Source organism: Poeciliopsis prolifica, unplaced genomic scaffold (assembly GCF_027474105.1).
Source record: "Poeciliopsis prolifica strain line A6 unplaced genomic scaffold, Auburn_PproV2 SCAFFOLD039, whole genome shotgun sequence".
Taxonomy (NCBI): Eukaryota; Metazoa; Chordata; class Actinopteri; order Cyprinodontiformes; family Poeciliidae; genus Poeciliopsis; species Poeciliopsis prolifica.
Genome location: NW_026562414.1, coordinates 2,084,997 through 2,112,913, shown reverse-complemented (window position 1 = coordinate 2,112,913; position 27,917 = coordinate 2,084,997). Strand labels below are relative to the sequence as shown.

The 27,917-nt window shown below is 36.9% G+C and overlaps 1 protein-coding gene across 1 annotated transcript in view; it reads right to left on the bottom strand.

Moving 5' to 3' along the window:
• The window catches only part of rngtt (RNA guanylyltransferase and 5'-phosphatase), an 86,717-nt gene that overhangs the window by 56,184 nt on the left and 2,616 nt on the right, over positions 1-27,917 (bottom strand). The window contains exons 5-10 of the mRNA XM_055054419.1: positions 26,061-26,136; positions 23,376-23,625; positions 20,896-21,005; positions 18,852-18,953; positions 5,467-5,602; positions 2,327-2,398 (exon numbers count right to left, since the gene is read on the bottom strand). Of these exons, the coding sequence (XP_054910394.1) occupies positions 2,327-2,398; positions 5,467-5,602; positions 18,852-18,953; positions 20,896-21,005; positions 23,376-23,625; positions 26,061-26,136 (746 nt within the window). The remainder of the gene's footprint in view (positions 1-2,326; positions 2,399-5,466; positions 5,603-18,851; positions 18,954-20,895; positions 21,006-23,375; positions 23,626-26,060; positions 26,137-27,917) is intronic.

Below are 27,917 nucleotides of genomic sequence, written 5' to 3'. Positions count from 1 at the left end.
TTGTCTTGTCACCTCTCCCACTGTGGGGGAGCTGACAATGACTGACAACCTGAAAAAAGTTTTTTTTAAAAACTATGTCTTTTAGAGTTCTAGAGATAGAACACCAAAAGAAAACACATTTGGTGTGAGAGGGTGACAATCAGGGTTAATCAGATTGCTTCAGGGGAATCGTAAATACTAGAATGGTTGACAAATAAAGTAAAGGTCGCTGACATGAATAAAACTCAACTCTAAGCTGGTCAGGGACACTTCTTTCACAACAAATAAAATCCAGCTAAAACATTTATTTACCACCTTACAGATCCTCTTCTGTACTTGCTTTTTTTTTTGTCTTCGTTAAATGTTTCAGATCACTGTACAAGTGCTAATATTAGACACGTGAAGGAGCTTTGTCCCCTTTTTCTTGCAAAATTATTTGATTTCAGCCACAGTGGACCATTTTAAAAATTAAATGGCCTGTTTAAAAGGCCAATTATACTCGAATGCTAAAGCTGCTCAATCAGATTTTAGTCTGGAATTCAAAGAAACTCATAAATCATTATGTGGTAGTTTCTTTATTAGGTGGGCTTGCTGCTGTGCTTTTGCTCACTGCCCTAAATGAAACATAACCAAAGTGAGTTTGAGCTGAAGATTATAAACAGACACAGGGTAGATATCCTCCTTTGACACAGAGCAAACTTTCTTGTTCCATCAATTTTAAGTTTTCCACCTCCTGAAGCAGACAAGCAGTCTCATAACATCAAACTATCACCACAGTGTTTGACTATATGCAATCAGGGAAGTTCTATTTATGTGACTTCTTGTAGGTGTTGCTTTAATAATGCCTGTGGTTGTTGGTGAAATTATGAAAAATATGTGGCCAATTAGAGTTAATTAGTTATTTATGAAGGGAGGCAATCACATTTGCACAAAGAACCAGGCTGTTTTTAATATTTTTTTTCTCCTTCAATGAATAAAATTATTTATTTATACATTTTTGATGCTAGGATTTTGCTCGATAGTCTGAATCATTTAAATGTAACCTTAAAAAGTCTAATTTAAATTGACAAGGGTGCAAATACTTTTACACAGCACTGTAAAATCACTGAGTGCAGTGAAAGAATGCATTCATATAAAGAAGCAAACCGTCAGCCAGCTTTGTAAGTACTTTTAGGGCAGGAGTCAAACTGGTGTCGTCTTGCTCCAGCTGCATTACTCACCTCTCTCAGGACCATCCCAGAGTGCCGAGACACAGCCAAACAGATAATGGTTAAGGCCAATAATGGCAAGCAAGAATCAATATAACAGCGCTTTACTGATGGCTCGGTGGGAGTCCCATGGAAATGCTAACTCCTCCACCATCCTGCAGCCATTCCTCTCACCACTGGAGCTTTCATTGAGCCAACTTGATCATGTGATTCTCGGATCGATAGAGAAAAAAGGAGACGACAGAAAAACATGATGGCTACCTCTTCCACCCTTCATCTTGAGGTGTTCATTGAGTTCTCCGAAAGGAGGATTGCAAAGGTTTTCCAAGGTCACAATGCAAGCTCAGTAAGTCGACTGACTGCCTTTTTGTCATTAGTGGGATCCAGCCAGAATTTACAGTTCAGGAGACTGAGGACAATTAACCAGTGACTTGGTTTGTTCTCAAGCTGCTAAAATTGTGCAATAATAGTAGTAACCAGAAACCAGTTCTTCCACAGTACTAAGGAAAAGTCTTGCTTAAATTGCAAATGCTAATTTTTTCCGCATTCTGTAATGTTACAATGATAACCTTCAATGCATTTTATTGTAGTTTTCATGTGATGGGCCAACTAATAAAAACCCACAAGTATAAACCAAATCAAACAACTGACAAAATGTGGTGAGTATCTGCATCCAGCTCCCATTAGTGAATGCTTTGTAAAACCAACTTTTGCTTTAACTGCAGCTTAATAACAATTACAGCTTGTTATAACGTGAGAAAATTACAGCAGTATCAATATTTTTGCAAGGAGCTCTCTCTGTGTGTGAGAACAGCATAATGCTATCCATCTCATGTTGCAGATTAAGAAAGCTACCGTAATACTTAAGAGCATGGATGCAGCACTGTCTGCTAGATGGGAATTTAATTCTTCAGGATTAATTTATGTCTCTTCTTGACAAACTGATGAAACCCATGATGCAATAATTCAACATTTCCCAAGCTTTTAACTGCTGACGACAAACCCAAAAAAGAGCATGAGTGCCTTTGTTTTAAAAGAGGAATGAGGCAATTAAAGAGTTCCCTCCAATGTGGTCTAACACTTTAACCTTGAACATTTTCAGGGCTTGGGGGTCACTCTGAAAAGTGCACTGTACTCACATTGAATTTGATGATGTCATATATCAAGTAGCGAGGGACTGGCTGACCATTCACCTTGTCGATGATCATCTCCTGTGGAAATAAGGATAAAGGGTAGAAACATGATTCAAATTTTGTGAAATAACATTATATGATAGAAAGGAATCTCAAACAGTGAGCAATTTCATTGTCACAACACTGTGAAAGTCCTGTTGACTCCCGCATCTCATCCTGGTGAGATGCGGGAATCTGAGCGCTCCCCGGAGGACGAACATTCGGGGAAGGGTAGCCCTGCAGCAATGTCAAGCAAAGAGGGTAATGGGGGAGGTGTGTGTGCGTGCGTGCATGCATGGCTAAAACTGTGAGGTAAGAGGCTAGTGAAGAAGACCATGACACAGAAATAGACCGCTCATTTATTATACAAAGCTCTCAAGCTGAGGTCAGGTGCGGCAGTGCTGCAGGACACTCAGTCAAGATGAGTTTTGAGGAAAATGTTACACAACTGAGTGACAAAAAAAACAAACTGTCATCACTGCTGAGCAAACGCAAGAGGAAGGACTGCAGGCCTCAATCAACCAGCACTCAATGTAGAGAACCATACTCTCATGTCATATTGAAAAGACAAACAGCATTCCTGTACTTAAACTGAAGGGAAAAACGTCACACTTATCATTAGTTATAAAGTTCAAAAGCTGGTAATATTATGTAGCTTCACTATGTTGGTGATTAGTATCAGAAAGATTAGTATGTTGGTTAATCTGTATAAAAACAGCTCTGATAATATAATGTTACATTTTAGCAATAATTTGAGACACTGTGTCAGACAATTCAGATTTGGGAATTAATCTGAATTAATTCAGGTTTTCAGATCGGAACATTAAAGGAAAGAAGAACTTTGGCAGCTTACTCTCAGTAAGTTAAGAATTGATTAAGAATTATTGACTAATTATTGACTAATTGATAGTAAATAGGTAAGTATTCATAAACTGATGGATGCATAATGATAAGCACAAATTGGTGGATGGATTGAAGGAAGCAGAGATAGATGGGTGGGCGGCAAAACGTCTGATGGAGGAATGTATCCATCAATTTGAAAAAAATGATGGATAAACAAATTGGATCAACAAATTATAAATATTTTTATAATTATTATGCATAGAAAGGAAAAGACAATAACTTGAAATATGGATATTTATCAATGTTAAATCTCGTTTTCTCTATACTTGACCTTGGAAATCATCTAAACCAATTTCCTGGTTTCTCCTGACTTTGTAAGACTGTATAGAAACTATGTGCAACTCAAGCACGTGTTAGAAGGAGATTTAACCCAAACACAGTGCAAACAGATATATTTAAATTTATTTTATTCAATTTCTGTTCAGAGGTTGTCAAACCAACCTGCAATATTATTTTCAAAAAAGAGAAAAATTCCAGAGCACCTGCTGTTCTGTCTAAGTGAAGAAGAACACAACAGTGAACCACACCAGTGCCTCATCTGCCTTCAGTTCACACCAACAGGCTGCAAAAATGCAGGGAAAACATTGGACAGTGATGACAGATGGTTAAATTTACTTGCCAAATGTCGTTAGAAAATGTGGGGGCCTTTTGAAATCTTTTTCAAGCTAACATTTCTCTGCTGCAGGAGATTAGACCGCTTCAGAAGAGCACAAAATGTTTCATTTTAGCATCCGACTGTGCTGCTGCAATTGACGCTATTTTTGATCAAAGTTGAAAGCAACTAAGCATTTAAGGTAAGATGAGCAAGCCAATCAAATAGAAGTAAAAAATATATATGCATTGTAAATATTTACCATAATTACAACACTATTTACTATTATTCTCTTTACTGTAGTACTGGCTCAAAATATGCAACAATTCTCTGCAAATGTCTAAACGTACTAAAGAGCTTTCAAATAATTTGATAAGTCTAAGTGAGAACAACATGTAAATTCTACTTGGTGCAAGTTTTATGAAGGGCACTGAATACTTAAAAAGGTTTGCCAAAACTGTCAGCCCCTCTGTAATGCCGACAGAGGGGCTTAGGGGGAGAAATGATGCAACTGCAGAAGCTGCCATCACTGTGCATCTGGTGCACTGAACCACTGCAAAGACAGGCAGCAACAGATGAATGCACGAATGCAGCCGAGGAAAGCCACCAGGAATTTAATCTATAAGGCGGAATAATTCTAAATCTACGCTGAAAATAAAATTAAGATCATCAAAACGTATTAGTAAAAGCAAGTAGAGAAAAAGATTATTGTCATGAGCCATAGCTAAAATCAGACAAAAGGAAAATCCAGTTTTCCCACAGCTCCTCATAAACAGCTGAAAACAGCCTCTACAAACGAGAGCCAGAAGCATCAACACATGAATAAACAGGAGTCAAAACAAAGCTTGTGGCAACATAAAAACCATCCGTGCAGCTTCTTCAAATAAGCGGCAATATACACTGCAATTAGACATTCCGCCTGAGTGTGGAAGCTAAATTCACCAAATTAGTCCATAACTGTTCAGCAAATAGGAGGCGGTTTTGCATAAAACAGTGAAACACAGGATAAAAAAATCAAAAGCAAAGCACAAGAAAAAAAAGATAGAAAGTGTTACAGAAAGTGTATCTCTTATCTTCTCATTTGTTTCCCTAAACACAAACAAGTGCAGGTAGTTGTCATCGAATTTATGATGACAAGTAACCAATTTCCTCCATTTATTCACAGAGGAAGAGTGAAATGACTCATAAGTGTGCACCTGCTGCTTTGGAAAGCTGCGTGACCTACGCATTACAAACATGTCAGTGGAAGGACGGACCTGATATTCCAGCAGGAGTGGAAACCACTGAGGCTCCCCATGCACAACAGAATGTTGCAACAAAACACACAACACAGGAAACTGTGAAACAATTAATGAGCAATTTCTCCAGAACATGTGTGATCATGTTCCTGTCACCCTACTGCCTTTGCAGTGACACATGCTTTCACTAAGATTTGCAAAATGGAGACAATTTTCTGCAACACTGAGCACAAGGTGCATTCAATAAGAATGTGGGATGAACATGCAGGCTCCAGTCAGGAGCTGGGAAAGTGAAAGTCGACAGACAGAACATATAGCAATTTAAAAATCAAAATGACCACACGTAAATGTAAGGGGGGGAAAAGCCTCCTTACCCCATCCAGTAGAGTTTTGGATAAATGGACACGAAGATCCTTCCGGAAAGGGAACTCGAGGTTTGCTATGTGGAAGACTGAGTTGTCCCTGTCGATCATGAAAACTTCATTTTTTCCATTGATCAGCATCATATACCTGTGAAGAATGAGTTAGCACTGTTATATAGTTATAATTATGAGGCAGCAATAAACTAACCATTTTGAAATGGATAAAGTTACATGCAACATCTTCATTCCAAATAAAATATATTACAATTATATTAACATGATTTTTTGTTTTTAGCTTTTTATAGCAAATTTTAAAAATATGAGAATTTCTCAAGCTTATTGAATTTCAAATCCATAATGCACCAATCTCAGTGCAACAGTCCAAAACATGCTTTGAAACATCCCTAATATCTTTATTTAAAGTCAGACAGATATGAAATACATTGAAATAGGTAGTAAAAGATGGACATTACAAGGATAGACTCCCAGTGCTACATGTAAAAATGAAATCAAACTGGGATCCAGCATAGAGCCTGGAGGAACAAGTATTACAAATAAAATGTAGATCTACAAAGATTGAACTAGAACATGGTGTGGTAATGAAATAAACAAACGGGAAACATAGGCATTTACTGTAATATCATTGAAATCACTATTATTTTGGTCAAAATTTAAATCATGAACATTGAACATAAAACACAGAGTTCACAAACATGTTATACTTGCAGTGCTCAAAGTTCAAAATCATTTGAACATTTTAACGTAGAAAAAAATCTTATACATGCATAATATACACATTTCTTTTAAGGGTTGGAGAAGTGGTGGTCATCCAGTTCACATAATTGCCCAATGAAATACAGTTTGTAGAAATGGGTATTAAACTATGAGAGGAAGTGTGACATTTTTGTATTTTATTTTAGCATTGCTTTGCTTCAGTACAATCCCTCCAGGCAAACAACTCCAGCAATTTTCTCTTATTAATTTTGAATATCTAATATGTTATTATGTTTCAAAGACAAACTGTGTTTAGCTAAGAAAGGCCAAACTTGAAATTTGGTAGAGTACTATGAACCACACTGGAGCAAGAAAGGGTTTGTATGCCTCTAATTTGTAAATGTGTTGTGAACAATTGAACTAGAACATGGTGTGAAGGCGTAAAAGCTTTTATTGTGAGAGAAAAGACAAAGATCCAGACAGACCACTTTTAATTACAAAATACCAACAACAAACTTTAGCTTTTATCTAGCTGTGATGTGTGCAAAAACTGAGCAATTAAAAGCAGCATCTCAACAAAATGAATCCCTCAAACCACACCAACTTTTACAACCCACTTTTCACACAAACACCAGGAGGTTTATTCTAAAAAAAAAAAAAAAAAAAAAAAGTCTTATCTTACTCAAGAGTAGTTATAGAAACACAAAAAATAAATTCTTTCTTCTCATTAAAAAAATTTCTCCAGCAAGTTGTGAGCATTGACACAGGTCCAAATGCAGCTAATCCCTGGCAGGACTTCCCAGGTACGATAAGAACTAATTAAAAATAACTAAATGACATCCAAAAAGTTTCTCCAGCACAGTCACTGAATGAAAACAATGTGCTGTCAGAATATTTTACCTTTGTGGACATTACATATTGCTGAGAAGTGCTCTACCCCTTACACATCTCTTCTAAATCTACTTTTGTCACACTTAAATATCTTAGACCATCAACATTTTAGCATCAAAGACAATCTGAATTAATAGAAGTAGTAGTTTTCAAAGGTGCCTCTCCTTTCAGAGAGTGAAAAAACCATTTGCACCAACATGGATCTACTTGAAAACTGTGCTATTTCCCTTGAAAAATGACAAAGTAAGCTCAGTTCAGTTCACAATCTACACCCAGACCTGATTATTGACAAACCACAAAATTGAGAATCACTTAAATAGGACCTGTTTGAAAACATTAAATTGTTCAAAAGTTCTCAAATGCTAAGAAATGCAAGAACAAATGTTGATTACCTTTCTCAGTTTGTATAGGGTTCCAAAGTCAACTTTAAACCTTGCATGACTTCAGCGAAACACAGTGAGTCAAAAATAAAAATAAAGACTAGACAAAAATGGCATCCAGGAGAGATCTGGCACAAAAGCCACTGCTGACAAAAAATAAACAATGGTTTCCATTTAGATTTGCCAAAAACCAACCAGAAAATCCCCAAACTATTAGGGACATATTCTGTGGAATGATGAGACAAAAGTAAATATTTATTTCAGGGTGTGTGTCCACACACCCTGAAACTAACAGCATTCCACAAAAACGACATTGTACAACAGTCAAGCATGACTGTTGTACATGCTTATACAACAGTCATGTTTTCATCCAATCTTCTTGCACGTTTTGAACAAACTTTTAAAATGTGGCAAAAAAAGAAAATGCTAATTTGGCCTGTTGCCATCCGCTGATTTGGAGCAAGTCAACCATGCTGTGCAAAGCGAAATTTTGCCAGATGTTGGCGCTAAGCACAGGTATTATAAACAAGATCTGTGGCAAAAGCATTTTTGGGCTGTATATATATACTAAAATATTTTTTTAAATACCTGTTTCAGTCCTTAGAGCTTTAAAATCAAACCGGTTCATGTTAAACTAAAATTTATTTTACATTTCCATCTTTTTTAAAATAAATAAATTTAGAATAGAGGAAAATGAAGTGAGGAAGAAAGGCTATAACTGGAAAATTACTTTTTCACTCGAGTAATCTCCTCTGAGAGTCAGCAACGTAAGATCAGTGACTGTTAAAAATATCTCCAGAAATAAACCATCTTACCAGTTTGGTGTTACGGTAAGAACACTTGGAAAGAGTTAATTTGATTCTAGCCTTTCTGGATCCATGCTGCCAGTGCATGAAGCATCAAGACCCTTTACACTTTAAGATTTGATATTTTTCTGCATGGTTCTTTCAGTATATTATTAGGCTGTCATATGAAAAATAAGTTGTAAATAACCTAAACATACACTTTAAGTGTGAACTGATTTTTGACTCTAAGTGTTTATCTTCAACTTTGAAAGTAATCAGGTAAAATCTCTCATTACACAGAGCCGATCTGTTAGTGAGTAAATATCCCATCTGGACAATTGTCCTCTAAGTTACATAAAACAGAAATATAATTTGAAGCAAGTCAAATGAAATTAACTCCAGTACAGTGATTACTCAATATTATTTCAGTTTTTATAGAGGTTTTATATTGATTATGTAATCATTATTGAACCATTTGTCTAAATCCAGAAGATAAAACTCATGATCAGTGAAAACCTGATAAGCTTTACAGAAATCCAGAGAGACTGGAGTGTAATCAAACTGTTCATCCAACTGTTTATTACCTCAACAACTGATTACTAAGTCAGGAAACACTGTACACAATAGATGCAAGTAAAATCCTTGATCCTTCCTTCTGTTCATTCTCGGAGAGGAGCTGAAAAGATGAAACGCTCTTTAAAAAATCAGCCCTGCTGCCTTTGTTTTTACTAAAAAAAATACCTTCAAATATATGAACTTTAAAGACTAAAAAGTCTTTAACCAGAATTAGTTTTAATTTATTTTTATTGTCATACCTAGTATTGTGAATACAGCTGTAATATATTATTTGTAACAATGTTCTTGAGTAACCACCGAAATGTACACTACAGACCAAAATCACTGCAATTTTATTAATTGTCTTTAAATTTTGAACATCTCAATTTAAATACTAGACATGTGTTTGGACACGGAACAGAAAAAGAAAAATGTTCATGACTTCATAACATTCCACCGTTGGATGAATGCAGCTGACCAAAATAGATAAAATAAAATGTAACACAAAAAACAAGTGGTGGAAGTTGAGTTTAGTCAGGGACTCCAACACCAATCTTTTAAATATGCTTTGAACAAGACCAAGATCAGGTGTTTGAGTGATAAGGAAATCAATATTGTAAAACGGACATAAAATGCACACTACTTGAGAATCTGCTATGTCCACTGCACCATATGGTGGTCAATCTTTATGGTATTGTTCATTGTGAGGTAGGGATACAAAGTAGTTAAAATTACATTTATATTTTACACTGAAGAGCTTGAACTATGATATTTCTCTCCTGAATTAAAAGTACATTTAGATTTAGATTCACATATGAAAAGACATTGTAAATTATGCTAATTTTCAACACTATACTTAATCCTATGCAGAAAGGTCTTTGAGATGCTAGAAGCATTTATTTATTTGCTCATTAAGTGATGTGCAGTAAATTACATTTAATTGTTTTCAAGAGTGGAGAAGTTGTATTTTTTTTAAAGCCCTCTTTAAATATGTACTTTAGAGGAGCTGGATACTGTCCCTAATTTGCTTTTATGAAAATATTGTAAATGTGTGTGTATTACTTAGAATTATGGTTGCTACAAATCACACAGAGTGGTGTTTAAACTACTTTTGCAGCCTTAATTCAAATGACATTTTATTTCCAAATAAACTTGTTTTTGTTGGTATAATTAGTGCATGGCTAATATATGAAAAGATACGATAGGGGTTTTGTTAATCATACAATTTATCCATAGGATTTGCAGAATAAATTACAGTTCAGTTTATATTTTTACATTTTTCTTACTTATCATCCAAGATAAAAACAGAACATTTTCAGTTTAAGGCCAATTGTGATTACACTAAATGTTAATTTTTTTTTAATAGAGCATTTTATCAATTACTTTCTTCAAAATCAGTCAAGTTTATTTGTATAGCACATTTCAGCAACAAGGTAGTTCAAAATTCTTTACATAATAAAACATAACACAGTAACCAATTATGAAACAAGCATTTCAAATAATTAAGAATAAACATAATCAAATATATTTATAAATGTTGCTATTGATCAAAAGCAACTCTAAGCAGTTTAAAAGAAGTCAGCGTTTCGGCTGTTTTGCAGTTTTATTATTCCAGATTAGCGGAACATAAAAGCTGAATGCTGCTTTTTCGTGTTTACGGTTTGACCTCACTGTAGGAAGCACTATTGATGTTTCATAGGTTTATGCTTCTTTATCACACTGAAACAAAACAATTATTTTGAGGCTTTAACAAATGAGAGCATTTAAATAAATAGAAAATGTAAAGCAACCTTTAATGGTGTGCAAACTGGCAGCTCTGACTCCGTAAAAAATAAAAAAGTACACCCTTTAAGAAAACATAGGCAGATGACAGAGACAGACAGATTAACGAGTTCCCCACAGACGCAGCGTTGCATTTCTCATACCTGCTGTGACTCTCCACAATTGTAGCAAAGGGATTAGGTGTAATGGATGTGTGATCAGTACCAGCTGGTTAAGAAATGAAAAACTTAAAAACATGCCAAATATAAGTGCAATAGGGAAGAGATTCTCAAACATAATATGTTTTATTATGGGAACATTGTCTCAATTAATCTATTGCTTTACAATGAACAAAATACCATTTTTTAAAAAAAATTACCACTCACCATCCAAGATAATATACAACATCATGTCCAATATTCTTGGCATTTTGAAAATTGTCAGCTCAGAATTTTTTGAAAATAACTTTTTGTCATGTAAGAAACCCCTTAAATGAGAGAGAAAAATCATTATCAGAGCCGACACTCGATAGGCTTAATTTCAGGACACACAGACGTGTTTGATGCTCTTGTACTGTAAGACGAAGTCAGGTGTTGCAAAAAGAAGTGTGTTAGAGTAGCGCAGGATGTGAACAAGGACAGCGAGATAGTGGTGAGGTGTGTGGTAAAAGTAAAACAGGTCAAGTGTGGAACTGCATGAGACAGAATAATGGGTCAAAAAGCACTGCTCATAGGTTATGATATTTGCTGATGACATTGTAATATGTGGTGAGAGTAGGAAGCAGATGGAAAATACTCTAGAAGTATGTGTGGGTGGGTGCTTTGGAGAGAAGAAGGTGAAAGCAGGAGAAAATTTGTGTAAATAAGATAAAAAACAGGTGGAATTGTAAAACGTATGAAAGCAATTGAAACAACAGGCATTACAAGAAATGCACAAGAACAGACAGCAGGCAGAGTGTATAGAGAAAACACAAAAGGGTTATTTGTGACAGAAAGGTGTCTGCAAGAATAAAAGGAAAGGTTTACAGAATGGTAGTAACACCAGACCCAATGTGTGATTTTGAGAGGGTGAAACTAACAACAAAAAAAAGACTGTGGGTGAACCTGGATGAGCTGAAAATGTTTAGATCTCCACTGGGAGTGACCAAAACAGAGACAACTAGAAATAAGTGCATCAGAAGGGCAACTCAGGTTGAGCAATTTGAAGATGAACTTGGAGAGGCAAGGCCGAGATGAGTTGGACATCTGCAGAGGAGGGAATAACAGAGGAACTAGAGAGAAAAGGTTGAATATGAACCTGGCAGGGAAGGAGGAGGAAAAAAAAGGAAAAGAAATGAGAAGGTTCCTGAATGTAGAGAGGAAGGTTTTACTCGGAGTTCATGTGAGACAGAAGAAATGAGAAAGACACCTTTAAAATAAGCAGAAGGAAACAAATGAAGGGACCCTAAAATAAAAAAACAAATTTAGGGTTTAACTTCAAATTGAATAAGATGTAATATACTAAATTAAATGCACCTGGACAATAGTATTTTAGGCCAAAAATGAATTTCAAACCACCTTTAAATTGGGAATAAAAGAAGCAAATAAATGCAGCACAATACATGTAATACACACCACCTAGAAAAAACTTTTTGGACTATCTTCCTAAAAGCGTGTTGGTCTCTCTTTTGCTGAATTTATAGCTCGTTGAGGCATAAACTCCATAAAACCCCTAAGTGAACTGTGGCACTAAAATGTTAGCAGAAAATCCTTTAAGTCCAGAGGTGAGGCCGTCATGGCATCCAGCAGAAGTATGATTGGATTGGGATCTGGGGAGTTTGGAGGCCAAGTCAACATGTCAAATGTCTTGAGCTCCTCAAACCATTTTTTTCTTTTCATTTATCACAGTTTCATTGTACAGTTGAAAGAGATCATAGGCATCGGGAAAAGCATGGAGACTGACTGATATTCATTCACAACACAGGGTTTTCTGACAACTTTCAACCAGATTCCACTGGTTCTATAGTTTCAGTTTTCTCACCCGTGACCATGTAGCTGCACACGGGGAACAACCCATAGGAGCTGAAATGTTGCAGTCATTTAGGCATCGCAATTTGGCCCATTTCAAATTCACTAAAATCTTTTGACTTGCCCAATTTTCAAGCAACCAACACACCAAGTTTGAGGCCAAAATGTTCTCCGAATATACTCTACCCTGAAGGTAATGAAGCAATTACCAGTGGAATTCACTTCTCAAGTCAGTGGTTAGAGTATATAAAAAAGATGTTTCTTCAATACAAAACTCTAGGTATTAAATACTCTGAAAAAGTGTGCATTTCAGTGAGTAACTTGAACATGCAGTTTGACAAAATAGCCTGAAGAGCAGATTACCAAAGGTAGCATTGTAACAAGTCAGTAAACGACATCACTACTCCAGTTCAGGTAGATCCCACTCCCTTTACAGTTAACAATCCTTCAAACTGAGTATTATTTAAAGGAAATCCAATAAGGCTATGCCCATAATTTAATTATTCCCAAGTGCTTCTAAAGGATGTTTGTCCAGTGAAGAGGCTACTCAGTTAAGGGTAAAGAGAAGAGTTCAATATCCCACTGTCTTACAGTATCTGCAAGAAAAATTAGGTGTGGGAGAAGGAGAAGAGGAAAAATAAAGAGTTGGCCAGATATTGCTGCACTTTTCAAGGTGAGAGGAGACACGGTGATCGCAGGATTGAGCAGGGTGAAGAAGAAAGAATGCAATGTCTTCACAGCTCAGTTTAGGCAAATCATAGTACACACCAATGGGACAATCTCCTTTTGAAAACGGATAATGGGTTTTATGTCACAAATGACTAATGGCTCAAAAGATCAAACAGGCTGAGAGCCACAGCTGAGAAGATCTGTCACCCAGTACGGACACAACAGGTCTGAGCTGAGCAGAAGTGGTTCCCCTGCTGTCTAATTGGCCAGTTAGCCATGGGTAATGTTGTCAAGTGCTCAGACGAAAAAAAAGAGGAAGACCATTAGTTCACTGCTACTCCCAGTGGCCGTTCTCATCATCCCAGTTTCACCTGCTTCATCTCTTCCCCACTTCTCCGAAATAATGTTCACAGCAGAAATTGTAATCACTTCCTCCGATAAATCAGGAAACTGTTCAATATAATGTGCTCTTTTATGCACACAAGTGTAGGTCCATTCACCTCTGCCTCTTCCGTTTCTGTCTCCCTGTCCTCTGATGGATGCTGTGAGGCTTGGATTTTATTCCTACACCCTGAGCCATGTCCCCCAAGCTCTTTAGCCCTAATGAGGTGTAGACAGCAGGAGCGCCAGCTTTGCTAGTCCAGTCCTGCAGCATGACTGACAGCAGCCGAGCTTCAGGGGAGGGCTTAAATCAGAAACAAGGGCTTTGCACATCATTAGTGTTATGTGAAGGGGAAGCACTGCATTTTTTTGTCAACCCAATGAGCCTTGGGTTATTTTCCCTTTAGAGACAAAAAGGAAATTGTGACTGCCCTTTCAGATTAAAGGTGAAGAAACGTTATGATAAACACAGTTGAAAAAACGTCATTTTTTTGTCTTAGCTGCTTATTTTTGAAATTGCATTTTGTTTACTTTTTATATTGTCTTGAAAGTGCCTTTTAAACTAGATTTTCCTTTCTTCAGCACGTTGTGAAATAAAAACTGCCTTGAAATACACACGTTTTCAAATCCTACTTTCTTGTCATTTTTTTCTACCTTCTCTATTCTTTCTGGATCTATAAAATACATAATTCATAAGACCATTAAAAAAATACAACACTTCGCAGGAACTCTGTAAATAACAGTGTTGACTAAAACCTCCCTTCTTAACAAAGAGTAAACAAAGACAAAGTGGTTCTAAAACGGCACTCTGCAACTGTTATATTTTGGATAATAGTTTATTCTTTTCAAACCGGAAAGTAGCAACCAAGTTCAATTTTCAAGAGCAGACTTCTTTCTGACGGCTACAAGCAGGCTTCAACACAACCTCACAGAGTCATGCAACAATGAACAGCTGATCCCAACTATGTTGAGGAAATAGTTTCAGGACTTGAACTAGGCAAGCTGAAACTTTACAATGTAAAACAACATGCTGTATGTGTTATGTAACTTTTAAAACAAATGCTTAGTTTATATCTCTTAACTGTGATTAAACCAAGCAGCTCAGTCTTCTGAGACATTAATTCTGATTAAACCTATCTAATAGAGAGTAATTCATAATTGAGAATTATTTTAACTGAATCTTTGAGGAACGAAAATGAATTAAGAGTAATCTTAAAACAGGAAATCCAACACTTTCCAAAGTCCTTCATCGAGAAAATTCAAGTCATTTCTTTAAAACCCAATCCACTCACACCTCCTCCCCTCATTTCGCTCCTTTTCCTCCTTCCTCACTTATGCACAAACCAATCAACCAATGTCAGAAGACCCTATAACAAGCCAATTTAAAATTCAACCGAGTTGAAGTTTCTCCTCTTGGCCAATTCACAGATTTTCCAAAGCCCATTAGAAGCCATGCGCTTGCCAGATAAGACAGTGACAGTTTATTGTTTGCTGTATGGCTGCTCTGTGCATGAGGGAAAGACGGCAAATTATTTTTAGCTAAGTAGATTCACTTCAGCAGTTTGTCATCATTTTTTGCTTGTTATTGTGTTAGTGAGCATTGCAGTTGAGCTGTCAGGTTTGCTGATGCACAGCCTTCCAGTCACAAAATGAGACTGCCAGGATCATTTTCTTGGGACAGAGAGGAAGAAGAACAATAAAGTCGGTTAATTTTCCTTTTGTTTTGTTTACCTTTTCACAAAAAATAATTACAAAAATTGTCCACCAACGCTAAAGATAATAAATTTTAAAATACAATTTATTTAATTAAAATCAGGACCTATCTTGCATTCAGCAGAGTCAGGAAAAGGAACTTGGAGGGATTTAAACCGACTATGACTGAAGAATGCTGGGAAAATGCAAAGTGGAATAATCTCTCTTTGCCACCTCAATAACTCAAACTTCCAATGAAAACTCAATGCAGGTCTTAAAACTTTGCTGAACAGAAAGTGTAACACTTAATTAAAGCCACAAGAGGTGTCTGGCTCAGCACCTCTCTGGCTTATTGGCCACTGCGGTGGTTCCGGCAACGCCGCCTACTTGCCACCGCAGACACTCTCGCGCACTTCCCGCGTCCGTCTGCCACGCGATACATATTGATGCGTTTAGCAGTACAAATAATCTGGTGCAGATCGGCCGATGTAGCGAGGAGATATAGCTGATGGATTAACGTAGGGGGTGTAGTGGAGTCAAAATACTCCACTACTGCTGTTGGCCTCTTCAGAGGTGAACAAAGATCTTACATATCCAGTTTGGCGCAAATCGAATAATCCATGTGTGATATAGACAATGGTATGCATATGGTGAGGGACTAATATTCGCCATTTGGCCACGCCCACATGGTTCAGCCAGCATTGACAGAGTTCATCATGTAATTTCATGTCAGTTGGCACAGAAATAAACCCTTTTCTACTGTATGTCTTAAAAATAAGACAAACAAGTGACTTTCTGCTGAAAGTGGGCGGGGCTGAGGTGATGACATCAACTGACCATGACAATGTGATCAGGACTGGTTTGTAGTGAGACATATGAAGTCTGATGCAGCTGTGACCTGACATGTGGAAGTTATTAAACTTTGATGTTTCAAGGAGAATAGTCAATTTAACACTTAGCCACACCCACATGCTTTGATGTAAAAGAAATCCTGTGATAACTTCTGACCTTCAATGTCTGAAGACTCCTGAGTGATTCTGAAGTCTGTATCTCAAAGCTGTATAAAGAGTTGGATCAGATACGACGTTTATAGAAAAGAGGAAATGGCGATTTTGATCCAAAATGGCCAACATCCTGTTGGGTTTGGACATTGGCTCCAAGATACTTTTTTGTACATCTTGACAAGATACATATGTGTGACAAGTTTCATAATTCTGGGTTAAACCATGACTTGGGGCTGATCATTTAAAATATTCTCGGGGGGCGCTGTAGATAAATTAGGCCACGCCCACCAATGACTGTTATAAGGATGCATCCGAGTGAGTTTGGTGCAGCTCAGCTCGAAACTGAAATCAAATATTATTATGATCATTAATGATAATAATGATCATAATAATAATAAACAGTATGAAAACAATAGGCCTTCTGTAGGCTGCCGCTGCTTAGGCCTCATTAGAAATGTCCTCCATTTTTCATAGAGGACATGATGAGAAAAACGAATTGCAATTCAGTTATGATCATTACACCTTTACGAACAGCACATTCTACTAAGCATGCGCACTACCTTTAAATTCATCAATCATGTTATATTTTTACAATTTTATGTTTTTTTCCCCCTAGCTTTTAACAATGACTAAAGTAGGATCAAAAATTAATGATCAACACTTTTTATGGTATTTGTCTCTAACCACTGATAACCCAAAAATTTCTCAAGCAAATAAAACATAATCTTGTGAGGATGCAGTTCAATGCAGAATGCCCTGCTCATTGTTGTTTTCTTATTCCCAACATTAAAATGTTTCTTACTAACTATGAGGAGAGTGAAAAATAGAGTAATGTCAGCATAGTGCATAACCTGCGCCTGGGTGATGAGTCACACACAACATGCTGCGCCTCATTTCTGCATCACTACTGATGAAATCACATACAGCATCTCTACCCTTTAAAACTTCAGTTGCTGGAGGGAAAACAGGTTGCACGTCAAGAGTTTGGGTAAGCAGAGGAAGAACTGAAAGTCTCTGATCAAATTTAAGAACAAAACTTTTAACCGCATTCTGAAGCGTTTTGCAGATAACGGCAGCTAATTACGCACATTAGCAGCGTCCTGGTCAGGAGCCAAATCTGCTCCCTTCGAGTCTCACGCGTACAGGAAATTAAAGCGCTGATATGTAAAATTCTGAAATTGACTGCAGTCATTAAATATTCATCTGCACACAGCGCATTTGCACCATCCAGAGAGGCAGTGCTTCACAGCCGAGTAGCAGAATACTAAAACGTCTCTCTTCCCTTGCAGCAGTGGCCTCGAGCACTAGAGAGACATGAAACAAAAGAAAACAACAAATTCACAGGAAAACGTGACAGGAAAGAACAAGTGCCCTGGTGCATTTCTTATTCTTCATGGATGACAGACTGGACAAAGTCATCCTTCCCAGTCTGGATTTATCCATCAGAGTAGCTAATTTGCACATCTCTACTGCCATACAGAGAGCAGTCTGCTTGATTAGATATATACTGTAATTAAAACTTAATGAGGGAGCACAAGTCGTGTTAAGCTTCGTTTCAGATCTCACAAACAAAGTCTTAATGGTTAAGCTCAGTCATACCTTCTAGTGCTGTATTATCCTAACAGAGCAGTGGTGAACTCCCATGAGAACAGGACTGTTTTCCAATGTTTAGCTTCTGGAGACAAAACTGCTGCAGTAAGGTATAAAGCATTTTCTAACATACAAAATAATTACTTCTTTAGGCTCAAGTGATTCAAAATCCCATAATAAATGTTACTCAAAAATAATTATTGTCTTTCTTTCCTTTAGTCATAGTGCAAAGTTTTGCAGTTGCTGTGTACTTTTGAATAAATGTGTGTTTATATTTTTTCTACTTTTTTGTCATATTTCAAGGTTTCAGTGTGATGATTTGGAGCTACTTTGCTGCGTAAGGAACCAAGTAACTTCATTAACTTGGTTGATGAAAACCAGAATTTTGTTCCATGTGAGTCCATTTCTCAAAATCTCCAAAACAGTTTTGGAGTGGTCTAGTCAAAGGCTAGGGTTCAGTGCAATTAAGAAGCTGTGGCAACGGCACAGCTGCCGTTGAAACGTATGTTGAAAACATTTCAATGCGGCATAATTCAAACAATTGTGCAAAAAAAAGAAGAAGAGTGATTTGTCTCGCTCATTGCCAGTTGTAGATGCTTGACAGCAGAAGATAAATTGAGTATTGATTAGATTTAGGTTACTTACTTTTCACATAAAATCAGGTTGGTCTGAATTCACGTAATGAATAACATAATCTCTTGAGAACTACAGTTTGTATTTACTCAGGTTATTGTCTGGTATTAAAATTTAGTTTGATGATTTGAAACATTTAAGCGTGACAGGAAAGCAAAAGAAAGAAAACCTGCAGTGAAGAAATGTGTTTTCAGCAACTTGGATGATGGATTAGACTTTACACAGCTTTCCTTGAAGACATAAACTCAAGTTCAATGAATTTGATGCACAAATTCTATCTAATAAGATATAGAAAGTATGGCAACTGCACTGACAGGTTATGTGAAAAAAGCTTACCGTGTTCCATCAGCTTTCCAGCTGACTTTATAAGGATTCTGCTCCAGAAAACGAAGATTTTGTCGGTCCATGGACACAGGCTGCGCACCCGGAAATCCAGACCTGTAATCAGAAAATATAGTAATTGGGATCACGTTTAGTCCACTATTTCATTAAATCACATAAAATATTACCTCATATAAAACAAAAATTAGCAATTTATTTCACAGCAACGTCCATCATTAGGCAAGGCATCGATCACATAAATACACTTTTATTGAGAACTATGCAGTAGCTCTTCTTAGCTCAATATTAATGTAATAATTCTTTATTGAGCTCAAAAGTTTACAAATGTTAAAGGAGGCTTTTTATGCAAATAACTGCTTGAAAATCCAAACATGATACATGTGACATTGAAAGAAAACAGTGACTGGCTAAAAAAGTATTAAAATACATCAAGAGTTGGTAAACAGCAAAAACTTAAAACTGACTTTCATTTCAACATGCAATGGACACAAATGCAAGTATTTTAATATTTAGACAGAAAACCACTGATGGTTAATAATAATCAGGTTATTATGGCAACCATTAGTTCCTGCTTAAAATGGCTAAAAATCTCACCCACATCTATGACATCAAGAGCATATGATTAAAACATTGCTGATCTGCATTTTGAAGCAAGTTTGTCTTGTTTCCACATGAAAGACTTTGTCTAACGAGCTTCTGGTTGTTGAAGTGAAAGTGAATATTACGAATGAGCTCAAAGGAAATATATGAGGGCTTCGGAAAAAATTCTGGCCTTTTTAAAAAGTCTCAAAAGAAGTAGAACTCAATCAGGGGCACTGTATTGAAATATGTCTAAAGATGGAGGACAAAAACAACTACAAACATGGTCATACAAGCAAGCTTATTTCATGAGGAGACAAAAAGATGACAGAAGAAATTCCCAAAATGTCACCCTGAATCCTACAGCAGGTACTTGTACGGTCAGAAAAAGACTGTGCACATTTAACTCTAATGGGAGGCATGCAAAAAGGAAACACTTGCTCCACCTTTCAAGATAAAAGCCAGATTAAGGTTTAAGAAAGAGAATATAAAAAGATCAGGACTTCTGGAGAAATTTTAGGTCTTCAGATGTAAGGGTATATATTGAATTATTCTGATACCAGAACAAGAGGACGTGTTCGCTTGTAAACCAAATGCAGATCCCGGGTCGGTTGTGTAAATAAGACTAATTCTTACTTGTCTCATCTGACTAAATAAAAGTTAAATAAATAAAAATCTTATATAAAATATTAAGAACAGGAGTTAAAGTGTTATGTTTGGGGAGGCTTTTCTGCACCAGAACTTTTCACTATAATTTTTTTCCATGCATTCCTAGGGTGCTTGAAGAAAATGACTAAATTTGATGTTTCTTAATAAATAAATATTTCATAGCTATAAAGCTTGTTTGGAAGTTTTTAAGCTTGAATTTTAGAAATGTTGCAGCTTCAACTGCCTAGTTGTTTCCTTCAAAACATTCAATATAGTATAAAGTCTACAAAAGTGAAAGGATGAGATCAGAAAGTATGAAAAGTTGTGTCCTCCTACAATAGATAAGATAAATAAAGGTCACTCCACGTAATTTTGGTTCTGTACACCAACTACTTCGAGAACATTTTCTCTTTTGAAACCCTTCACGGCAAAAACCTTCTGCATCAGCCCATTTAGATTGCATAGTAAAACTAGAAATTAGCACACAGGGCTTAAAGTAAGTATTTAAAAGCAGGCAGAGAAAATTACAGTGTGGATTGTTCTCTGGTGGGATGAGACAGCTCAGTGGGGCTGGCAATTTGCGTGAACAAAAAACAAAAAAGAAACTGCTATGGTATACTTCCCTAAAATATGAAAATCTATTTCTGATTTTACCGCCTGCTTGAAAGTGTGAAGATGCTCCAAAAAAGAAAAAATAAGGAGAAAATAAAGTTGAACACATGAGTCACTCCCAACTATGTACACCTACATATGTTTGTATACACACAGTTTCCCAAAAGAGAGAGAGGAGTGTGATTAAAGATCGCCTCACCTGTCCCACTCGGCCATCTCCTGACACATTCTTTGGATCTCGCCCAACTTGGGTTGGGTCGTGACCTGTGTGACCCCTTTCACTGAGATCCCTTCAAGAAACACTGCACCCTGGGAGGAGAAAGTAAAAGAAAGAGAAGAGTAAAAAGGTGTGGAGTTTGGAATAAACATTCACCTCCTCCTACACACAGTGATTCAAAACAGATGTTTCTTTGGTTCTGAGTCGCTGAGTGCAAAAGGAGCAGGCAGAGATATGCAAAGAAATATTCTACTTTTATTTTTAACCATCTAAAAACATTGACACATTAATTATTTAAAGTATTAACCACATAAAACTTGTTATTCTGCCTCGACTCAGTCTCAATAGAGCTTTAACTTTGCTTTTACAGTGCTGACACAATCACTTCTAAAGTACTTCCTCCTTTCACTTGCTTGTTTTTTTATGCTTGCTCTGAGCAGGTAAGTCCTGCTAACTGCTTCAATGTGAGAGTAAAAAGAGACAAACAGAAACAGATAAGGCACAACAGTATGTCATCTCAAATACAGAAAACCCATATTAGGGAACAATAGCTGCAGAGGAAAGAAAACTTAGTCATGATCTTATGCACTCCATTTGGCAATTAAGAACATATGAAGGAGCACAGACATTAAAGTCAAAATTCCCTACTTTCCCAGGGTCATCTGGGAACATTAAAAGACACAAAAGTTCACAAATAATAACTAAAGGTCTGCTTAACATTTGGAATCTACTAAAACTTCTCCTATGAGGGAGGAAAGATGGAAAATCTGTCATCCATCTGCACAGATGGATGACAGATGGAAGGTTGGACAAAAGGAAAATTATTTCTTGGCATTTTTATTCTTAACCACAAACAAAATCTAATGACAAAGCTACAAAAAAAAGTTTCTCATGATAGAAAAACCTGATACATTTAGGTAGGGAAATTTAGTAGCAGAAAATAATCCTTTGTCTCAAATCTCTATCTAATATTAACAAAAAACAATTTCAACAATTCATCTTATTAAGAAAAATAAACTATTCAAATAAAACCATAATATTTCTTGTTCTTAAAAGCAAAAATGTATTCCAGTATTTCCACAAATCGCCCTTTATTATGTTATCCATTTTACATTCTGCAGCATAACGCATCCCTTTATAATTCAAAAATATTGTAATGGTCATTATGCCCAAACACCCCAAGTTCAGTTTCATCAGACCGAAATGTCACAAAATGTTTTTTGTCCAATTCCAATTTCAAAATATAATACAGCATTTAATTTTGTTCGACACTCAACCTGTTGCATTATGGATAATGACTCTTCCCTTTGTTTTTTGCTTTTTTTCTGTGGTTGAATTCACTGAAATTTGTCCAAAATACATTCATGATCTCTGGGACACACATACTTACAGATGAACAAAGGACGAACAAAAGTTCTGAAGGCTAATTTTCCCATTATTTATAACTTAGCAGATTTTCGACTGATTTGCATAATGGAGATTTTGAAGTGTTGCCACCTAACTCAAATTTTACACATTAACTACTACATTAACACTACGCATTATTTAAAATTCTGACTTTGAAACAAATGTAGTCCTTTAGTTAAGAGAAATGATTTAATCTATCAAGCTCCACTGTTTGTTCAAAAACAAACCTAAAGAGAGAGGAACTATATTGTTCCGATTGCTTTAAAAGTTGATCATGATAACACTGGGTAATGGCTTGGCCTCCAGCAATTTACCATCAGCGATATGTTCCAGCTTCCTCTAAAATGGTTTGTTACAGCAGAGTGCACACGAGTGAGAAACGGGATCTAATTTCTCCCTCACCTCTAATGCCTCTGACCTGGCAAAGAGTGAGAAACTGTGGCTAATCTCCTGAGATCAGAGCTGCAGCAGAAGTGGATTCTGGGTGGCTACAAGAAACAAGAAATAAATTCATTTTTTAAAAAAATCCATAAAAGAAAGCTAATGGATGAAATTATACTTTTGGAATATTATGAAAAGATTAGAGGACGTTAGCAGGCTCAAAAGGAACATAAAATGTTTTAAAACCACCCAATTACTCTGGTTACCATTAAACATTGAAGTCAAGTGTTTCCACAAATACTCTTGTGCTCTGCACATATTTTTCTCCTAACAGCCAGGCAGCCACAGAGTGGTCGAACTGACGAGGTGGGCCTCTCAACCGAGAGACGACAGCCGAGTGCTGCAGTAACGGCTCTAAGAGCTGCTACTCCCTTCTCCAGATCTGTCTGGTGGATCATATTCTCGCCTATTAGATTCGCTTCGACTCAGGTTTTCAGTCTGGGTACAATAAAAAAGTTACAAAATATACCTTATTCTGCAGAGAAAAGTAGTGTCTCACTGCAGCAGTAAATCTAAGGTTATAATTAGATTTTGTTTATCACATGGTTGATAGATATATATTTTATTTTTACAATGCAGCATCACATCACATCAGCCATTATGGAGCCTCTGACCAGTTTTAGTTTCTCCTTCTTTCTCTTGCCCAGTGCCAACCCAGAGGAGCTGGGGCCCGACTCCTGGCTGACCGCGTTGCCGTCGTCGTCCACATCGCCGTCGTCGTCGTCAAAGCACCACTCGGGCAGCGCGGGGGCGGCGGGCGTGTCCTCTTCCTCACCATAGCGACAGAAAAGCTCTTTGAGGTAGTCTCCCTTATAGATCCCAGGAGCCCGAGCCTGGGCGAAAGCAGCCACAGCTGCCTCGATGCTGATAAGGAAAAGAAGAAAACTGATGGGGAGGGTTTGTGTTTGGTTAAAAACTCACCAGGGCAGAAAAATAAATAAAAACTTTATATCAGCAAAACGGCGATGTCAAGTTTTCAAAGTTGTGTTTTCTATTCCTAAAGAGATCATTAATATTTCCTATATTACAAATGATGATTGGATTTGATAAAAGTACCACAATCATTTTGTAAAAGGTCAAAGTGTATTCAAATTTAGTTAGTCTTTTAAGACTGCAGCAGCTAAATGAGAGGACTGATTTATATTTTTTAGCAGCTTAAGGCTACAACACAGGTCTTATTGTCATTATAAACACAAAGGAAATTGTATTTATTTTAAAATTCATTAATTTAGGTTCCAACACAGTTGTTTTGAAGCAGTTTGGGTTACAGAGTGAAACAAAAAGACCTTCATTAATAGAGGTGATGCTGCTGTGGCCTCAATTCTAAAACCATTCACGGTTCTTCACCTCTTCACAGCTCATCAGCCTAAACCCGCAAACTACAATGCATTGCTTTGGAAGATTACAGAACAGATCAGTATAATGTAGACCATAGCTGGAATACACTGTTTTGTTTTGCTTTTTTTTTTTTTAAATATATTTATATATATAAATAATTATTTTCCCTTCTCACCCACCGCGGGTGGTTCTTATCCTCTGAGCTCGGGTCCTCTACACCAGCCTGGCTTGAGGGTTCTGCGCAGTATCTTGGCTGTGCCAAGGACCGCACATTTCTGGGCTGAGATGTCTGATGTTCCTGGGATCTGTTGTAGCCATTGATCCAGTTTGGGGGTGACTGCCCCGAGGGCCCCGATGACCACAGGTCATCGGGGCCCTCCGCGAGAGATGAAAATGTGGATATAATATATATATATATATATATATAAAGCAGATGTGGCCTGAATTTGTGTTGAACCTTTAGGACTCAATACTTCGTAGAACCAAATTTTTCTTCAATGTCTTACCATTGTTTTTGTTGTAACAGCTGGTAGTCCCTAGAACAGAACCAGCCGTCTTTATCAGGCAGTTTAACATTTCTAAGTCTCTAAAACCTCTGATGTTGCTTCCCTACAGAGGATGGCAGAAGGTTTGATTAAGTTTCACTTTGCCTGGTCTGTTGGTTTAATTGTGTGACCATTTCTTTGTATGTTCACACAATTAATTTTCATTTTCATATTTATTTTTTGCATTTCAGATTTTCACTTAAAATTATGAATCATTTTCCTCTTGCTTACCAAATATCTGTCGATTTGTGTTGGTTATCAATATAAAATCTCACAAAATTACATTGAAAATTATGTCTGTACATGACAAAATGTAAAAATTTCAAGAAATCTGGTGTCTAAAAGTAGAACAGAAAGCTTTTCTCAATGGCTTCATCGCTTTATCAAGACTTTAACCTGCCATCTTCTCTAATTCATAATAGAAGACCAGGATAATCCAGTCTCCTGTCAAGTCAATTTTATTTTTTACCTGCTTGCCCTTTTAATAAACAGCCTAAAGGGATGCCTTCCAACATGGCTTTGTGCAACATCTGGTGTAACTGGGCCAAATCTTGCAATTGTTATGATAGATTCTAGGTTAGCTTTTACAGCGTGAAGAGGCTATTTTTTGAGCATTTTGAGCACCTGAGGGTATAAGATGTTGGTTAACAGCAGAAACTTTCCAAATTAAAATTTCACTCAGAACAAACTTTATGTTTTATGTTTTAAAGTCGAGAGTTTCACTCTCATCTCAAACAAAAAAATTACTTGACATTCACTTCATCATAGATAAACTGTTATTGCAGGCTTAATCGCACATTAATTCCATTTCTATTTCCAGCAACAATCCAAAAATAACAGATAAATAAATAAATTTAGACCACTGTTGACAGTTTCAGAGCTGAATTATCTTTCAACACATTAACAGTGGATGACAGCTGAAAACGGCCTGAGACTATTCATTTCACAGGAAACAGTGGGAGGTGGGAGGGTTTTTGATTCAGCCCCCACTTCTCCAGAGATTCTCCACCTCAGAGCAAAGATGCGCCCCCAACCCCCAGCCGTCCTGCTCGGCTTCTGGAAATCATTTCCATCTCTGAAAAAGGCCCGGTTGCCGCTACCTGGGCGGCCTTTGCGATGCTTTGTGTTGATTGGTACTGACAGAGTGCACTCAGGTGGCATCGCATATTCTTTTTTCTTTGAGACAGAAAAGAAAAAAAAATAGCACAAAAGGCAAGCTGAAGAAAGACTGAAATTGCTAGGAGGATGAAACTGAAGTAATGATGCAATCCACTGGAGAGACTCTGCTGGATAGTTTGAGTTATCAAGCGAGACGACTACGAGAAGCTCACAGGTGTATGGGCGCACACTCGGGGTCCTGGATCTTTCTGTAATCCAGCACTCAGATGTATGAACGATCACAGTGTCAGCTCTTACCTCCAGTCCATCTTCTCCACCAGGTACGCACATATCAGAAAGCCTGTCCTATTGAAGCCATGCGTGCAGTGTACTCCTTCAGGAGATAGAAAAATGTTTGAAAAAACAGCAAATTAAATGTGCGGTAGATGCAAACTTCTATACAATCAGAAAAATACACCTTGCAAAGCATTATGGTTATAAATTGTTATTCATCTTTAGAGTCTTGAAAAAATTTAATAAATCAAAAAAATTTTAAAAAGGAAGAGCATGTTGACCCCTTTCTGTTCGTGTCAACCTCTCTGAGATGAGTCCATGTTTTGAGAATTGGAGTGAATCGTCTCAGAGGGATTTCTGACTTATTCCTACATCAACAATCTGCCTCAAACCAACTGCTGAACAAACACAGGAGACTAAAAGATGTGTGAAACATTTAGGGAAATGAAGCATGAAAAGAAAATGCTAAAACACAATGAAAGCAGACAAAAGCAGAGACTTTTATCCCCCCACATGCACCACATTTAAGAAACTAGTTTTTTTTCCCTTAGCGAGGTGTACAAAAGCTTTGAAAATTAAGCAAAATTTAGTTGACTGGAGTAGAAGTGGTCCGCGTTAGGAGGGTCTGACCGGCCTTTATCAACCAGCTGTTTCAATTGGATATGTATCCTGCAGGGAAAGCTGATTACCAGCTGACTAAAGGCAGGATGTCGTTGAGATGACTATCTGTTTTAGTGCTCAGGCTACTCAATTTACAAGGCAAGGCTGAATTTGGAGGCAAAAAGTCAATGAATAGAAAGTCGAGGTGTAAGAGAGCCCCCTGCTGCCAATAGCATGAAACTGCATGTCTTTGCAGATATTGATTAGGACATGGCAAGAATTATTTCTCAACTAAACAATTCCTTTTGTTGTTCATTATTTATTCAGACACTAATTGGTTTGACTAAAATAAAAATGAAAGGAGCAAAAAATTGTAAATTAAGGGATCTCTGAAGGCACTGCGTAAAACAAAAGTCATAAAACAATACAATAATAGCCCACACACTGACATTTTCAGTTGGAAAGAAAAAAATAATTTAGACACCAACTGATGCTCCTTCACCCACAATCACCTACACAATGTTCACGAGGAGAGCTGTTTCTGTTCTAATGATAACTCCTACACTTTTACAAATGAATATAATACTGACTTCCACAGACAGCAAACTGTTTTGGGAGCATGTATAAAATGCACCCACTCTGAAAACTTAATCGGGGTGACTTATTCTGCATGGTTCTACAAACAGAACAAACCCCAATAAGAGCCTGATTGATGTGTCTGAACAAATATGCAAGTAAAACGTATGAAAGACATTTTAGACAAAGCCCCCAAACACACTTTGCTGTAAAAGGATCATATTGTATAGTTATGCTGCCCTCTGCTGTGAACAAATGGTAGTGCTTCAAAATAACACTGCATCTTCTCCATAATCTAATGACAACATCTACTTTAGCCCTTAAGGCTTAAATTTAATTTTGAAATTAACTTAAATGACCTTCTTGAACATGAGTGAAATTATGAAAGTTATTGTAAACTTTATTAAATGTAGTGTAAACAGCAGTATACTGCAAAAAGAGTTTTCCCCAGAATCAAACTACTGAAGGAGAAAAAGATGTTTAAAATTGTAAAATAAACAAAATAAAATAAAAAATAAAGTAGCCCAGAAACATAACTGTTGTGAAACTATTTGTATTCATCAGAGCCCTTAATGACTAGACTCAATACAACCTGCCACACTAAAAACTGAAGTGAGAAGGTTTGAATGAAGTACAACTTGTCAAATCTGCTTTTTCCTTAACTGGAAAATAATTCTCAGAATGTAATAACAATCATAACAATCA